Raw genomic sequence first — 19,116 nt, 5'->3', positions numbered from 1 at the left:
GATATCTGGTATTGAGATCCCACCTACTGTTCTTCTTTCTCCGGATCACTGTGGCTATTCGAGGTCTTTTTTTATTCCAGATGAATTTTTGGAGAGTTTGTTCTAGGTCTGTGAAATATGCCATTGGTATTTTAATGGGGAGTGTGTTGAATTTATAGATTGCTTTGGGTAGTATGGACATTTTAATGATGTTGATTCTACCAATCCATGAACATGGTATGTTCTTCCATCTGTTTATGTCTTCCTCTATCTCTTTTTTTCAACATCCTGTAGTTTCCTGAATAGAGGTCTTTTACCTCTTTAGTTAAGTTTATTCCTAGGTATCTTAATTTTTTTGGTGTGATGGTAAATGGGATTGCTTTTTTAATCTCTCTTTCTGTAAGTTCACTATTGGTGTATAGAAATGCCATAGATTTCTTGGATACAAAACTTCTTAAACAAATTCACACATATGCTGTTCTTAGAAGCATTCAGATGATGAATTTTATTTTAAAAGAGAACAATTAAACTTGGATGTAATTGTTGTTGTTGCTTTCAACAGTATAGTAATGCATTCTTTTTAAAGTAGCCCACAGAACTCAAGCTGGCAGTTCTAACAAATATGGTATAAACAAAATCCTAAATGTAGTCCTTTTGGCTATACTTAGGCTAGAAAAGTTGTCATACCTGAAGATTGATCTCCGCCTCATAGAAGGTTAGGCATGAGCAGTAATGTCGATCTGAGTCAATATCTGTCAGGACCACCACAAAAAACGTTGGCTGCTTCCTCTCTCTGGACAGCTGCCACCCACTGGGCTGACAAAACTAAATGGGATAGAAAAATATTGTCACATTTTATAAGTACTATGAAAATTTATTACTTACAAATCTCTGAGAAATGTTAAATATCCCCAAATTTTTAAAAATTTCAGGCTGATGTGACAATACCTCAACTAATATAAAAATTGAAAATGTACAGATTCATTATGTAAAATACCTTCACTAATGTGCACTTACATTTTTTGAGGACAGCCTAGATTTTCCACAGATGCTACTCAGACCTAGTTTGGCACACACAGGAACATAGCACCAAAATGAGAGACCTTCCCCCATTACAACAGATCAAAAAGTTGAAGATAAAATGCCAAGTCTCTGTCACTGATGGAAAACAGAATTATTTTTAAATGTCTTCATTAACCTTAAGGGACTTCAATTCAGTGCAATAAGAGAGATATCTTGTTCATCAAGACAGACCACATTCTGGGCTATAAAATACTCTTTAACATATTAAAAAGAATCGAAATTATACAATGTACACTCTCAGACCACAGTAGAATTAAATTCGAAATCAGTAACAGAAAGATAGCTGAGAAATCTCAAAATATTTGGAGATTAAAGAACACACTCCTAAATAACACATGGATAAAAGCAAAATCTCAGAAGAAATTTTAAAGTATTTTGAACCAAATGAAAATAAAAATACAAGTTATCAACATTTGTGGGCTTCAGTAAAAGCAGTGCTTAGAGGGAAATTTATAGCATTGAATGCATATATTAAAAAAGAAAATTAATCTAAAATCAGTAATCTAAGATTCTATCTTAGGAAACTAGAAAAAAGAGCAAATTAAACCAATGTAAGCAAAAAGAAATTTATTTTAACTAGAGCAGAAATTAATGAAATAGACAACAGAAATTCAAAAGAGAAAAATCAATAAAACCTATGGCTGGTTCTTTGAAAAGATCAATAAAATTGACCAGACACTAACCAGGCTAAGAAAAAGAGTAGATATTAATTACTACCATTAGAAATGATCCCATGAATATTTTTAAAAAATAGTAAAGGAATATTATGCATAACCTCATGCCCACAAATTTGATAACCTAGATGAAAGACATAATCTGATAAAATTTACAAAAGAAGAAATAGATAATCTGAAAAAGCCAATATCTATTTTTTAAAATGATTCAATAATTAATAACCATCTAAGACAAAGTATCAGGCTCAAATGGGTTTACTGATAAATCTACTAAGTATCTGAGGAAGAAATTAGACCACTCTATACAAACTCTTCCAGAAGATAGAAGCAAGGGAAATACCATTCTAACTCATTCTATGAATCCAGCATTACCCTAAATACAAATACCAGGAAAATAAATTACAAGAAAAAACAACAGACCAATATTTCTCATGAACATAGATGCAAAAATCTTCAAAATACTTGCAAGTCAAATCCAACACTGAAAAAATTACATACCACAACCAAGTAGGATTTATTCTAGGTATGCAAGGTGGTCCAATAGTTAAAAATCAACTGTCTAGCCTGCCCAGTGTGGCTCAACCTAACTTGAGCATCAACCTATGAACCAGGAGGTCAGGGCACATGCCTGGGTTGTAGGCTCAGTCCCCAGTAGGGGCATGAAAGAGGTGGCTGATCGATGATTCTCTCTCATCACTGATGATTCTGTCTCTTTCCTACCCTTCCCCCGCCCCTCCCCCCGCCTCCCTTTCTCTCTGGAGTCAATAAAAATGTATTTAAATAAATAAATAAAAACAACTAATCACATCAAGAAGCTAACCCCGTTCAAGCAGATGATCACATCAATAGATGCAGAAAAAGCATCTAAAAAATTCAACACCTATTAATGACAGAAACTCTCAGCACACTAAGAATACGGGGATGTTTCTTAACTTTAATGTGCAGATTAGAAAGAAGGAAATTTAGCTATCTTTGTTCTTAGATGACATGATTGTATGTGTAGAAAATCTGAAAAGGTCAACAAAAAGTAATTAACATGGAAGTAATAAGCAATTATAGCTAGGTTCCAGTTCACAAGGTTAATATACAAAAGTCAACTGCTTTCCTACATACCCAACAATGAACAAGTGTTATTTGAAATTAAAAAATGTGTCCTGGCTGGCTTGGTTCAGTGGATAGTGTCAGCCTGTGGACTGAATGTTCTCAGGTTCGATTCCAGTCAAGGGCACATGCCTGGGTTTCAGGCTTGATCCCCAGTGTGGGGCGTGCAGGAGGCAGCCAATCAATGGTTCTCTCTCATCACTGATGTTTCTATCTCTCTCTCCCTCTCCCTTCCTCTCTGAAATCAATAAAAATATATTTTAAAAAATACAATACTGTTTATATTAGCAACCCCCCTAAAATAAAATGAAATACATTAGCACCTCAAGAAATAAAATATAAATCTAACAAAATAAATAAAAGATCTATACATGGAAAACTAAAAAACTCTGATGGAAAAAAAAAAAGAACTAATTAGAGAGAGTCCATGTTCATGGATAGGAACACAATATTGTCAAATGCAATCCCAAAACAAAATCCTAGGAAGTCATTTTATGAGTATCATTAACCTGATTTTAAAGCTTACAGGGAGAAGCAAAAGACCCAGGTGGCCAACACAATCCTGAAAGAAGAGAACAAAGTCAGAGAATGGCACTATCCAACTTCAAGACTTACTATACAGCTACAATAAGTAAAGCTGTGTAGTATTAGTGAAAAAAAGGAGACAAATGAATCAATCACACAGAATCGAGAGCCCAAATACAACCAACCAAACTTGATAAAGAAAGAAACAAAGACAATGCAGTGGAGAAAAGATAGTCTTTTCAACAAATGGTGCTGGACCAACTAGATATTTATATACAAGAAAATAAATCTAGACACAGACTTTACACCCTTCACAAAAATTAACTCAAAGTGTATCACCAAAATGTAAAATGCAAAACTATAAAACTCCTAGCAGATAACACAGGAGAAAATCTAAATGACTCTGTTCAAATGACTTTTTAGATATGACACCAAAAGCATGAACGATGAAATCATCATTGATAAGCTAGACTTCATTAAAATTACAAACTTATGCTCTGAGAAAGAAACTGTCAAGAAAACAAGACAAGCCAAGGACTTAAAGAAAATATTTGCAATAGACATATATGGTAATGTATTATCATTTAAAATATACAAAGAATTCTTAAAACTCAATAATAAGAAAATGAACAACCCAATTTTTAAAAAGGGTAAAAACTGAACAGACACCTCACCAAAGAAGATTTATAGAAGGCAATAAGCATATGAAAAGATGTCCAACACCATAAGTCATTAAGAAATTCTAAATAAAAACAAAATACTACTACACACTTATAGTAATGGCTGAAATCCAAAACACTGACAATACTAAATTGTCAAGGATGTGAAGCAACAGGAACTGGAAAAATAAACTGTGGCATATCCACACAAATAATATTCAACATTAAAAAGAAATAAACTATCAAGCCACAGAAGGCATGGAGAAACCTTAAATGCATATTACTAAGTGAAAGACACCAATTCAAAAAGGCTACATATGGAAAACATGCTCAAAGTCACTAATCATCCGAGAAATGCAAATCAAAACAACAATGAGGTACCATCTCACACCTGTCAGACTGGCTATCATCAACAAATCAACAAACGACAAGTGCTGGAGAAGATGTGGAGAAAATTCTGTAATAGTGGGTACAACACAAGAATGAATTCTAATGTAAACTATAGACTTTGGTGATAATGATGTATCAAATCAATGTAGATTCATCCATCGACTGTAACAAATATACACCACTGTGTGGGGAATATTGACAGTGTGGCAAAGTTACATATGCAAAGTGCTCAGTCAGAATAGCCTCTGGCATATAATTCAATGAAGTAAATGTTAGATTACTATGATTATTACCTCCTTGGTTCCAATCTCTGCTTCCATCTTTCTATCTATAAAACTTCCTCATTCTGTATCAAATTTTTCCAAAACCTGTCTCTCCTTTCATCCTCATTTACTCAATCTAGAAAGGCATCCAAAAGGTGAAATTTGGATGATTTCCTACATTTGGAGAGAGACGTTAATCACATTCACAACTTCTCTGCAGAATGAAAAATTCTACTAGACCAATAGATTTTAATGTAACAAAGTATAAGAAGTTCACTGATGTGTTTACAGATTCCACACTGCAACTAACCTTTAAGAAATGACTATTAAATTTTGGTGTGGTATTCAAATAAGAGTTTCCATAATTATCTGAAAAGGTTATTAAAATACTCCTCCTCTCTTTCCAAGTACATATTTGTGAGATCTGATTTTCTTCATATACTTTAACCAAAACAAAATACGGCAAGAGCTTGAAAACAGGAGCAGGTATAAGAAGCCAGCTAGCTGTCTTTTATTAAGCCAGTATTAATGATATTTACAAAAATATAAAACAATAGCACTCTTTTCTCTCTTTTTTTGAGAATTATAGTTTTTTTAATAAAAATATGCTATTTAATATGCAATGGTTTATTATTATTTTTAAATGAATAAATAAATTGCTTTACATTTTTCTAGTTGTAATTTCTAATACATAAATGAATAAATAAAACTACATGAACAAAACTCCTTGAGGATCATCAATAAGCTGAGAGACCCAAAAGTAAGAGACCTGTTATTCTAGTGAAAAGTGTGTTAACATGTAACTAGCCTTGGCTTAAACTATGTGATAGCAGACAGGGATAAGCCTGGTAGAACTGGGAAGTTTTATCAGGTTACAACAAAACCCAGAAATTTCTTTCAAAATCTTCTTTCTCTCAACAAACGTCTTTCCTGAATTAAATATATTTTTCTAAAATGAGTTTCAAAATCAGGAAACAGGTGTCTGTGCTTGGGTTGTAAAATAATATAATGACTTATATAGCCTGCATCATCAAGTCACCTGTACAACCAAAAACTCTTCTGATACAAAGTGAATCCACTCTGTAAATTAATAGCAAATAACCTTATTCTCTTAGAGGTCATCATCCATTCTTATTAGCTGCTCATTAGGCTTTTAAAATGGTATCGAAGGTATTTCACAAAATTTAAATGAAATTATGTAGGTTTTCAATAAGGATGAAAATAAATCTATGTTAGTTCCAATTCTATCAAATATACAGACTTCTCAAATCAAGGGTACCAGTCACAGAGAGTTCACAAATAAAATTTCTTTTATAAGCACACAGATCTATCACTTAGAAAGTAATCAGATATTTTGCTGCTTAAAACTGGAAAAAGCAACTCTTAATGTACTCGATTTTCTAAAATGGTTTACACAAACACAAAATATAATTAAAAATTACAGAATAGCCAAAAATGCCCATAGAAATTTTGTGACAAATTTAAATGATCTCTTAAACATAAAATATTATAGAAGGTTCCCTGGGTAACAGTCACTCTTAACATTTCTGAAGACCTTCATCTACATCTATAAATTTACAGTTTACTGAAACACATTTTATTGTCCAATTTTTATGTAAAAATTAAAGGTGTTCCTTGTTTATAAAAATGCCTATAGGAATATTCCCTCTTCTAGTAGAAAATAATAAACACATAACATCCACAAGGAGAATATGAATCTAGAGCAGGGGTGGGCAAACTTTTTGACTCGAGGGCCACAATGGGTTCTTAAACTGGACCGGAGGGCTGGAACAAAAGCATGGATGGAGTGTTTGTGTGAACTAATATAAATTCAAAGTAAACATCATTACATAAAAGGGTACGGTCTTTTTTTTTTTAAGTTTTATTCATTTCAAACGGGCCGGATCCGGCCCGCGGGCCGTAGTTTGCCCACGGCTGGCCTAGAGTCTCATATCCCTTATTGCTGGTAGACTCTACAGTAAGACCTCCTTAGTTACTTAAGTGGCCTCATTTTCCTAAGTTTACAATATAACAGGGATTCTTTTAAATTCTGATTTTTAAAAAAAGTCTAACAGTAAAACTTTTGGGAAATTCCACAGATCATTTTTCAGATTCAGTAAGTATTTCTTCAAAACTAAACTTAATATGACCATAACTAAGACAGTAATGGTAATTCATGGTAAGCTTGGTCAGATATTTTTCACTAAATTTTTCACAAAGAGGCTGTCAAAATAGTTGTCAGCTAGACAATGGTTACATGAGATCCCTTATTTGATACTTAAATTACAGTTCTATAAAGGAATTTTTTATACTCTACACAAAAGTATGACTGGAATCATATTCCATAGGAAATTTTGATGCTGTATTCTCAAATGAGAATATTAATACAAATATCCAGAAAATAAATGATAGCTCTTAAAATTGAGTCTACACAAAGGTTTCTCAAAGGATGAAAATATCAGTTAAATGTCTACCTTTCAATTCACTGTATTATAAGATTAAGTAATAACAGAATTTAGGGTATCAGGAGATGTTCTCACTATTTAATGAGATGTACTCCTCATAGGATTTAGACTTGAAATATAAAAATGCTAGCTGATTAAACCATTTCAAATCTTAACTAAAAGTATGCAGAGGAAGTAATAAACAATGAGGGAGTGGACACAACAACTCTTGAACCTGAGCTCAAGTCACATTTCTGACAGGAATGTACGAGAATGTTTAGACAGCTGGAAACAGAGTAGTCACTAAAAGATAGTAAGCAGAATGATAAGCATTAAACAAACAGGATAAAAACAGGATTTTACGCTCCCCAGTGTCTTCATTGGCAAACGGGGGGGAAAATGCTATCACAGGTGCAAAAGTGTTTAGAATTGACCGTCATAACTGACTGGCCTACATTTTGCCCTCCTTTTCAAGTAACTGAGGAAATACATCTATTTGGAGTGATATTATCAGTGAACACGATGACAAATAAGATTGTTTTCAAACATACATGTGTCTGTGCAACAACTTCTGTTTATGACTACTCCCATCTACCTGAATCTCATCATTTCACACAGAACAGGCTCATAAAAATTTTACAGCATATCTGGGAACAGTCAATATGGAGATTCCTTTTCAGGATGTTATCTGTCTTTGTTCAGCTCCCGTTTTCTGTAAGATTTTGGCATACCCTGGAAACAAATGATACTTCAAGTTTGCAACATTAGAACTGACAGACACTGCTAGACTCCACACATTAATGCATTACAAATACCAACACTGTTTACTTGCTTGTTTCTTTAGTTGTCCAAATGTATGAAAAAAGATCATCTGCCAAACAGGCCACTCATCTGCAAACAAACATCTACTATTCCATCAAATTTATAAAACACATTTTATAAATTTGTGTTTATACAAATTTATAAAATTTGTATAAACACCAATTTTATACACACACACATATATATATCCTACAAGATTAATTTACAAATGATGAAACCAATGCTATGAGATGTTAATGTCATATAGCTAGTATGTAACAAAGACAGGACTAAAATTCAAGTCTATATCTCTAGGAACTATCTTTTCACTGAATTATCTTTACCAATCACCTTATGGATATTATTTTATATTAATATAAATTCATGGTAGACAAATTTTAAAAGAAAAATGAAATAAAAACTAAGTTCTTTTTTTTTCTAAAAACTAAGTTCTTTAACATGCAACCTTTCCTTGCAGCATTTATTTCTGAATGTATGTAATATTTATATAAAAGGGAGCATACATATACAGTTATGAGTTCTGTTTTTCTCCACCTTCTATAACATCTACATTTTCTCATTTACTTTCCTGTTTTGAAGAAAATTATTTTTGAGGACCAATATTATAATACCATATAGGTATACAAAAGTATCATAACTTAGCCAATCCCTTATTGCTGGTTGAGTAAGGTGTTTATAGTTTTTAAAATAACTAATGCCGGGTCAATCATGGCATTTTATAAATCTTCCCAGGCATATCTCATTATTTTCATTGGGAAGGAGACTGGTTTTGTAAAGCACAACCAAAATGAGCACAAAAATGTTTAATTACCCTTGAATTCCTTTTAAAGGTTAGGCAACTCCTAAGTTATTTTGTTTTGCTGATAGATTTCTAAAGAGGACAGAAAAGAAGTGACAACAAAGAACTATTATTGTGAGAAATATTCTGACCAAAGAAGAACTAATTTATAAAATAAAGTAACAGAAACATTAGGAGACTGAAATCTGTTGCCAAGCCAGGCTATGGCAATGTCAGGTGTGTGCTGACATTACCATATACATATATTTTTCAAAAGTTTAGAGAAAACATAGTGGTCATGAGCCTTTGGAAGAGAAGCCAATTTAAGATTTGGGAAACTTTCCAATATTCTGATGCCATAAAATAGAGGTATTATATATATGCCTATTTTTAGTGGACAGGGTTTTGATGAGGTATACTTTAAAAAAGACTATCCAAGACAATTTGCTTTAAATGAAGCTTAATTTAAATGGGTCATCTATATTGGTGTTTTTACAATCAGATATTTTATTACAACTACAGAACATTATATTGTCCTCATCAGTACAATAAAACTTTTACTATGCATTGTATGCCTAGAGAATCCAAGCAAATGGTCATTAGTTATGTAGGCTGATATCTATATAATAAAAATCTAAGTGACCGTTACAGCAGGACGACCAGAATGACTGGTCACTATGATGCGCACAGACCATCAGGGGGCAACTGCTCAATGCAGGAGCTGCTCCCTGGTGGTCAGTGCGCTCTCACAGGGGGAGCACTGCTCAGGCAGAAGCTGGGCTCACAGCTGATGAGCACAGTGGTGGTGGCAGGAGCCTTTCCTGCCTCTGTGGCAGTGCTAAGGAGCAGCAAGTAGAGCGGTGAGGAGAAGCAAGCAGGCAGGCGGTAAGGAGCAAGGGGTCGCAGACTGTGAGAGGGATGTCCGACTGCTGGCTTAAGCCCGATCCCCGTGGGCCTAAGCCAGCAGGCAGACATCCCCCGAGGGATCTTGGACTGTGAGAGGGCGCAGGTCGGGCTGAGGGGACACCCCCTCTCCTCCAATGCATGAATGTCATGCACTTGGCCTCTAGTAATAACATAAAAACAAATGGTTTTCTTTGATAAGAGCAACAAGTAATTAGAAATAAAAGATCCTATTTATAATTTTAACACATTCTCAAGGCCCGAGGATGAGCTAACCTACCTCTCCACTTTTCATATTTTGGCATATCAGTCTCATGAAGAGCCTTAGACATAGGCTTTAAATATAAGATTTCAAGAAGTAAACTCTAAAGAGAAAAGTGAGCATTTGGAATAGCTTCTTCTAACATTCAAATTTTGAAGAATTACAACTACACATGATTCGCAGATTTAAAACAATTTCAAGATGAAACACATAAAAGAAAATTTATTCATGGCTTCTAGTTAAGCATGGCATATGAAACAAATGTGCATATCTCCAAGACCTCCTGAAAACCCTCCAAAAATTACAACAAAAACAATACAAACAGCAAAGTAGTAAGAAACGAGGTAACAACAGGTTTAAAATGTTAAGATTTTGGAAGCAGAAAACAGGTTTATGCTATAATTCCTTGAAGAGATAAAGAATGAGAGATACCAGGTATTTAAGAATGTCACCAAATGTGAAGGAAAGATCAATTTAACAAACAAAAAAGGAACTCCATGGCCATAAAGACAATGCAAGGAAAAGCAGAGAACTTGAAACACAGAAAAATGAAGGATTCAATATCTGTGAAAAGAGCAGTTTATATGTCAAAGGGCATTTACAGAACAAGGGAGAAGTAATAAAAAAAATTTTAAGTAATAATAAATAAATGATCTGAAACACTGTTCCATTAGGTGCCCAAAAGACACACACACAAAAAAAAAAAAAAGAAAGAAAAGAAAAGAAAAAGAAAAAGAAAGGAAAATAGTAGAGAAATTAGGAGAGAAAAAAAAAAGGTCACTGCAGGAGGAGTTTTAATTCAGCTCACAGGTAATAGGAAATTCAAAAAGAGTACATATAAAAATTTATAAAAGAAATAACACCACCCTCTTCTCCCCCAAAAGGCTTAGAACCTTCAAATGGGACTAAACTTCCATTATGTCCAACATAGTGAATTAATGTTTTTTAAAACCCATTAATTTTAGCACATCATCATGACATTTCAGAAAATGAAAAATAAAGAGAAGATCCTAAATGTTTCCAAAAGAGAAAAAATAGGCATTATACAATGAATCAAAAAATCAAAAGAGTAATTGAAATCTATTAATATTAACAGATATAATCAGTAAATAAAATAAATTCCATAACTTAATAAATAGGATATAATTCATTATATCTATTCTTAATTAAATAATATAATATCACTGATATTATTTACTGGACGTATTAGCTAAAGCAAATACACAGAAGCAAGAAATTAAAGATAAAAAATTGGAAGGTATAATTCTTATTTGCCAATGATATGTTTGGATAACCTGGAAAAGGACTGACTAAAAAAACTGCTATAAGCAACAGGAGAATACAGCAAGGTAATAAAATATAAAATTAATATACAGAGATGCTTTCACTTTGGAATATCACTTTTACCCTGCATACTGAAACACCTTAACAAGCCGGACAAAATGTACGAAATAATGGTTTGCAAGATACTGAATAACAGGCAATGAAGAACAAAGACCCCTGAAAGGCAGAAAACAAACCATGTGAGCTGCTTCTTGCCTTGAGAGAAAATTTACAGGCCATGGTGTAGGGAGGAGAAACAGAGGCAGAGTTTAGAGGACTCCCTAAATAAGGAGACACAGTAAAGGCTCTTTGCAGATTGAGGCAGCTAGAGTTCTCAGAACAGAACACCAGAAACAAGGGAGCTGCATAGAGAAAAAACGTGGGAAATCTACAAAGGGTTCCTCTCAAGAATTCAGCATGGTATTGATCAGAACATGTGTGTGAGGAAAACACCTAAGGCTGGCCAAAGAGCTTTCTGAAAAGATTAAACAGTGCTCATTGTTTAAGCATGGCTGAGAAAAGTGCCTATTTCCACAATCCAGAATAAAAAATTTAATAATTCACAGGGTACTGAATAGAGTACACAGAAAGGTCTTATGTGAGTAGTGGGAATAATTAGTCCTAGACTGGATTTGCTCTGAACTCACATAACAGTTCATAACAGCAAGATCCAAAGAGATTGAATTGTTTACAAGTAACTTAACTGCATCTCAGAAGTTCAAGATTTATAGGAATACAAAATATCCACCATACGACAAGATAAAATACATGATGTTGATCATTCTATTAAAGATTAACAGGCATGCAAAGAAATAGGAAAAGACAACCCATAATGAGAATAATCGATCAAAACAGACCTAGAATAACAGAAATGCTAGGATGAGCAGAAAAAGACATGGAAAGAATTTTACTATAACTGATTCCCATATGTTGAAAAAGTTAGAGACATGAAAACAGCAAAGACTCAAATCAAACTTCTAAAGAGGAAAACTACAATGTATAAAGATATAAAATACTTAATGGGACAGACAAAAATAACATTGCAGCATGGGCTTTATAGTAAATATAAAAGTAAAATGTATGTCAATAATAGTACAAAGTTAGGGGGGGTAAATACAGAGAACAGTAGTACTGCATAGTTCATATACTATAAGGAAGGTGGTATAGTATCTGTTGAAGGTAGAGTGTGGTAAGTTGAGCACAGCATAAGTTAAAGATGTATAAGCCCAAAAAATGACAAAAGAGTTAAAGCTAATAAGCCAACAAAGGAAATAAAATGAAATAATCAATAAAAATACTTGATTAAATCTAGAAGAAGAAAAAACACAAAACATAAAGGGGAAGAAAAGACCAATGAAGCAAAATAATAAACTCAAGCCTAACCATATTAATAATCACATTAATGGCTGAGATAATGAGAATGGATACAAAGGCAAGACCTAACTATATGCCACCTACAAGAAACACTTTAAATACAAAGACCAGAAGAAGTTTTTAAAAAAAGGATGAAAAACAGATATCCTATGCTAATATTTCCAAAAGAAAGCTGGGTGCTATGTTAATATCAATGTAGAGAGCAAAAAGTGTTAGAACAAAAAGTAGCATTTTAAATGATAATATAGGCCAATGCATCAATAAACAAATAGTTATGCCCCTAATGAATATATAAACAAATCTGAGAGAAGTGCAGGAAAAAATAAACTAATTTATTCTATTTTAGTTCAAAACCTCTCTTTCAATAAATATTAGAACAAGTAGACAAAATAGTGAGGATGTGGAAGACTGAACAATACCATCAACCAACTTAATGTAATTGATGTTTATAGAACACTACACTACAGCAGCAGGACAGGCATTCTTTTCTACCACACTTAGGAGGGGGAGGGGGAGGGGATGGGGAGGAGGAGAGGAAACTAACTCTGAAAACTGAGAAGACACAAATTGCCTATATCTGGAATGACAGAGATGCCATCACTAAAGAGTCTACAAATACTAAAAGGGTCACAAGGGAATATTATGAATAAATTTTTGAAAATAAACTTGATAATTAGATGAATCAGACAAATTCTCTGAAAGGCCCAAACTACCCAAGCTCACTCATGAAGAAACAGCCAAAAAAACCCTATATTTATCAACAAAATTGAAATTGTAGTTAAAAACCTTCCCATGAAGAAAACTACAGTCCCAGATGGCTTGCTTCATTGGTGAATTCTACTGAACATTTAAGGAATCAATAAAAATATCAATTCTGCACAAAATCTTTCAAAAACTTGAAAAGGACAGAATACTTCCCAACTCATTCTATGAGACCTGCATTACCATGATACCAAAACCTCTCAAAGGCATTATAAGAAAACGATCCCTTAGGAAAATAGTTACAAAAATTATTTTAAAAATATTTTTTAGCAACCTGAATCCAACAATATAGTACAAGGCAAATACATAATGACCAAGTGGGAGCTATCCCAACAATACAGGTTGGTTTATATTTGGGAAGCAACTGATGTAATTCAACATCTTAACATGTTTGCAATAAGAAAATATAACAAACTAAAAAAAATGAAAATGAAAGCATCATTTCAATAGAAGCAGAAAATGCATTTGACAAAATTCGGCATCACTTCTGTTATAAACACAACACGCTAGGAATAAGCTCATTGCCCTTTGAAGAGTTAGAAATACTCATATGTAATGACTTTTAATTAAAAATGAAAATTTTAAATAGTCATAAGAATTCCTCTTTTTAAAAAATAAATGCAAAAGTTAATTCTTGAATAGAAGAGATGAGTTCCAATTCTTCTTCCTTTCTGGTTTATAAACATTGGAATTTTACTAATTTTCTGGATAATAAATGAAAGCACTGTTATTATTTGGGGCTTTTCCACTTACAGTTCCATTACCATAATCTCAAAAGAGCAAAGAACCCATGGAATCTTGATTTCAACTGACTTCTTAAAAGGCCCATACATAATATGACTGATATTACATAAAATTTTAACTTGAGAAGTTACAGTGTAACATTAATTTGCATTCTTGCTCTTTAAAGTGCTTCATAATTGTCCAAGGAAGAAGGTAAACATGAGAGTTACTGGTTTTCTACTTAAAGAAAACAGAATTCAAGGGTCTGCTATTCCCTAAACACAGCTTCATCTAAAGAGCAAAAGGGGATGAACGATACCAGAGGTATTATTACTATTTTTAAAGAAAAAGTTTACAAACAAAGGGAAAAAAGCAGGTATCACCTACCCAAGGAAAAAGGACTTATTAGAAGGTCTGAACAGGAAAAAAACAGCACAGGATGAAAACTTTGATAACATAAAAGTACATACTATGCCCTGGCTGAGTAGCTCAGTTGGTTAGTGCATCACCCTGGAACACCAAGGTTGCAGGTCCCATCCTTGGTCAGGGCACATGCAAGAATCAACCAATGAATGCACAAATTCTCTCTCTCTCTCTCTCTCGCTCTCTCTCTCTCTCTCTCGCTCTCTCTCTCTCTCTCTCGCTCTCTCTCTCTCTCTCTCGCTCTCTCTCTCTCTCTCTCTCTCTCTCCTTTATCTGGCATTGATAAAGAAATCAAAGAAGACCTAAAATAATGAAGACATACAATGTAAGAAGACTCACCATATTAACAATGTCAATTTTCACCAAAATGACCTATAGATTTAATACAATATCAATCAAAGTCCAAGCTGAGCTTTTTTTGTAGATGTAGATAAGCTCATTCTTAAACATTACATGGTAGGACAAAAGTACCAGAATAGCTAAAAGAATTTTGCAAAAGAAAATTAAGTTGGAGAAATCACCCTACTAAATTTCACTTACTATAAATCTACAGTAATCAAGAGAGTATAGTATTGGTGAACATACACAGAGGTCAGTGGAACAGAACAGACAGCCCAGAAATAAAGCCACATAAATATGGCCATCCAATCTTTGACAATAGTGCAAAAGCAGTTCAGTTGAGGAAGAAAAGTTATCAACAAATGGTGTTGAGACAACAGGTCATTTATATGCATGTAAAAGAAAAATTAATCTCAATCTAAATTTCATATCTTATACAAGATTAACTCCAAATAGATCACAGATCTAAATATAAAGCACAAAACCATAGAACTCTGCAGAATAAAATATAAGAGAATACCTTCATGACCTGAGGTTAGGCAAACTCTTACAATAACATCAAAAGCAGGATCCATTAAGAAGAATAAATTAAGACTTTATTACAGTTTTAAAACTTTGCCTCTAAGAAAGACACTGTTAAAATGAAAACCCAAGTCTTCAAAATATATAACGAATTTTCAAACTCAAAAGTAAAAATACAAACAATCTCATTAGAAAATGTGCAAGACTTTGAATTCACATTTCTACAAAAAAGATACAAGTTACCAGAAATATATTAGTCGTTAGAGAAACGCAAGTAAAATACACAGTGAGACAGTACTTCACATCCATTAGGATTGGTATAATCGAAAGACTGATAAAAGTGTTGGAAGGATGTGGAGAAACTGGAGCCCTCAGACACTGCTTGTGAGAATGTAAAATAGTGTTGCCGCTTTTGAAAAACAATCTGGCAGTTAAACGTAGAGCCACCACATGACCCACTATATTCCTAGGTATATATACCAAAGAGAAATGGAAATGAGCCCACACAAAAAAACTTGTGTATGAATGTTCACAGCACATTATTCGTAACAGTAAAAAAATGGAAACAATCCAAACGTCCTTCAATAGATGAATGGATAAACTATCATACAACCACATAATGGAATACTAAGTAATAAAAAGGATAAAGTACTGATACCAGTACAATCAACAACTTGGATGAATCTCAAATACATTACACTAATTGAAAGAAAATAGAACCAAACAGTTATATACTGTATGATTCCATTTATACTGCACTCTCCAAAAGATAAAACTACAGTAATGAAGAACAATATCAGTAGTTGCCACGGGTTACAAGTGGTGGAAGGCTTGATAATAAAGGGAGAGCATGAGGGAGTTGGCTGGAGTGATGTAACTGTCCTGAACCTGGATGTTTAATGGTGGTTACAAGGATCTAAATAGTCAATTTTACAGTCAATAATTTAAACAATAAAAACTTATCTATATATATATAAACCCTAATATGCAAATAGAGTGAAGGCGGAACAACTGAACAACCAGTCCACAAACAACCAGTCGCTATGACGTGCGCTGACCATCAGGGTGTGCCCGCAGAACATGGCAGGCAGCAGAGTACTGAACATAGTAGGTGTCGGCCGCAGCAGAATGGTGGACCAAGGTGGGACACTGGTCACTGTCATCAGGACGAGCCTCTGGTGGTTACTGATAATTCTTTGCTCCTGTGCGCTGCGGTCCTGCCTGGCACTTGCATCTGCTGCTGGCATTGGCCCCCCTCACACCCGCTGCCAGATAAAGAGCTGCTACTCGCATCTGTGCTGGCACTTGGCACCGTCAGCAGGTGCGAGCAGCGGCTGCTGGCTTGATCTCCCCTGAGGGCTTCTCCACCTCCCCTTGCTCCTGAGGGGTGATCAGGGCAGCAACTACCACTCACACCTGCTGATGGCGCCAGCTCTGCTTATACTGCTAGTGCCAACCCCAATCGCTTTGCACTGTCAGCAGGTGCAAGCAGGCTGGCACCATTAGTGCGTGGGAGCTGCAGTGGCAGGAGCATGGCTGCCAGCAGACAGGGAACCAGGGCTGCGGTGGGAGGGGCCAGGTGGGGCATGGAGGATGGGCCAAGACCCACCCCTGTGCCCACTGCAGCCTCGCGGCCCACAGTTCTTTTCAAGGTGCACGAATTCGTGCACTGGACCCGTAGTCATAGAATGACAGGCAAAATTCTATTAATCCCAGCAGCTAGCTTCCTATGAGAAGTAAAACAATGAACATGGCCAAATTGGAGTGGTTAAGGCCAAATAAACAGAATTTTTTAGGGGTTTTTGATTACTTGGGGGGGGGGAAGTGGGTGTCAAGTGTGGCACAATTGATGTTATGATTTTACTAGAAGCAGACCCTGTAATAATGATATCAGTGCAAGTAGTTTATTTGGGAGATAATCCCAAGAGTAGGGAAGAAAAGGCAGTCATGCTATACAATAAAATGAGCAGGCTACAACTGGAGCTCTGCCATGCTGAGGAATTCTGAAACACATCGTAGGACATGCATTAGCATTATCCCACGCAAGGGGCGAAGGAGCTAGAGGTTTTCCCCTCAGTTTCTGTAAGTCATCAGTGGAAGGCTGCTCTGGGAAGCAAGAACCACCCAGAATGACTGGCCTGACAATGTGCCGGGCAGAGCAGATTCCAGGGGACAAAGAATGCCCTCAAGCTAAAAATCCTAAGTGCTGACAGTCAGATGTCAGGATAATGTGCGTAGATTTGGAAGGCGCTCATAAAATATGGGGAGGGCGCTAAGGAAAACGGACTGGGCACTGACAGTGTGTGTTCTAGATGGGTAAACATGTGTGGTTGGATGTGCATAGAATTATCGCTATAATAAAACCCAAGACGCTGTGTCTGGAGGGTCAAAACAGAGAGGATATTTTAGTTTTACTCTTTCTGAATTTCACCATAAACATAAATACTATCTTCTCAAGGCTTAACTATGATTATCTAAGAGAGAATGATGGCAGCTGGGGTTGAATGATGAAGAAGAACTAATGGATTATTTTAAAAGTGCAGTTAATGTGATGAATGTGGTATGTTAGGGGAAGAGGAGAACCTGAATGAAATTTAGGTTTTTGGGGTCTGAGCAACTATAAGCATTGCTAAATGGGATCAGTAACAGTACCTCTATTTTTGCAGAATTGTTATGAATATGAATGTGCTTAGAACAGTGCCTACTATGTAATAAATACTCAATAAAGGTTCCATTAAGAAAAATAAAGTAGGCTTGTACACACACTGAATTATATTTACATGTTCTCCATATTCTTCATAAAACCTGGGCATGTGCCCTTGACGGGACTCGAACCTGGGACCCTTCAGTCTGCAGGTCGAAGCTCTATCCACTGAGCCAAAACGGCTAGGGGCAGTTTAATTTTTTAAATTATTAAAATTATCAAACCCCTTATTAAATTTAAATTAAGGGACCACAATTTCTTTAACAAATGACTTGCAAGAAAAATTAGGGAGTGAAGAAAATGATTAACTTAGACAAAGTGGTATTCGGATATATTAGCAATCAACATTATCTTTATTGCTACTGCTATTGCAATCCTAACCTATATAATAGCAGCCTAATATGCAAATTGTCCCCTCAATCGGGAGTCTGACCAGGGGGTGGGGTGGGGCAGGGCCCACTGGCCAACCACCCGCAGCCCCTCCCCCTGGCTGGCCCAGCCCAATTGGCCTCAATCGCGGTGGGCTGGCCGGACCCTACCCATGCCCGAATTCATGCACCAAGCCTCTACTTATTACATATGGGAATAGTAAGTGACTGATGAATGAAATAGTAAGTGACTGATGAATGAAACAGAGGAAACCTCTCCCCTGAGACATAAGTGGTATGATAGCAGAAAGAACAAAAGGCCATTGTTGGAGGATAGGATGTAGGTCAGCGATGGCAAACCTTTTGAGCTTGACATGTCAGCATTTTGAAAAACCCTAACTTAACTCTGGTGCCGTGTCACATATAGAAATTTTTTGATATTTGCAACCATAGTAAAACAAAGATTTATATTTTTGATATTTATTTTATACTAGGGGCCCAGTGCACAAAATTCGTGCACTGGGTGGTGGTGAGGGGGAGTATCCCTCAGCCCAGCCTGCCCCCTCTCACATACTGGGAGCCCTCAGGCGTTGACCCCCATTGCCCTCCAATCGCAGGATCGGCCCCTTGCCCAGGCCTGACGCCTCTGCCAGAGGTTTCATGCCTGGGCCGGGGCCCCTCATTTCCCGCCACCA

The 19,116-nt window shown here is 35.4% G+C and overlaps 1 protein-coding gene across 1 annotated transcript in view; it reads right to left on the bottom strand.

Moving 5' to 3' along the window:
• Positions 1–19,116, bottom strand: part of SBF2 (SET binding factor 2) — a 314,832-nt gene that overhangs the window by 200,132 nt on the left and 95,584 nt on the right. Inside the window, exon 3 of the mRNA XM_015563741.1 lies at positions 667–804. Within this exon, the coding sequence (XP_015419227.1) occupies positions 667–804 (138 nt within the window). The remainder of the gene's footprint in view (positions 1–666; positions 805–19,116) is intronic.

The sequence above is a fragment of the Myotis davidii genome, unplaced genomic scaffold (assembly GCF_000327345.1).
Source record: "Myotis davidii unplaced genomic scaffold, ASM32734v1 scaffold118, whole genome shotgun sequence".
Lineage (NCBI taxonomy): Eukaryota > Metazoa > Chordata > Mammalia > Chiroptera > Vespertilionidae > Myotis > Myotis davidii.
This window is presented reverse-complemented; position numbering and strand designations above follow the sequence as displayed.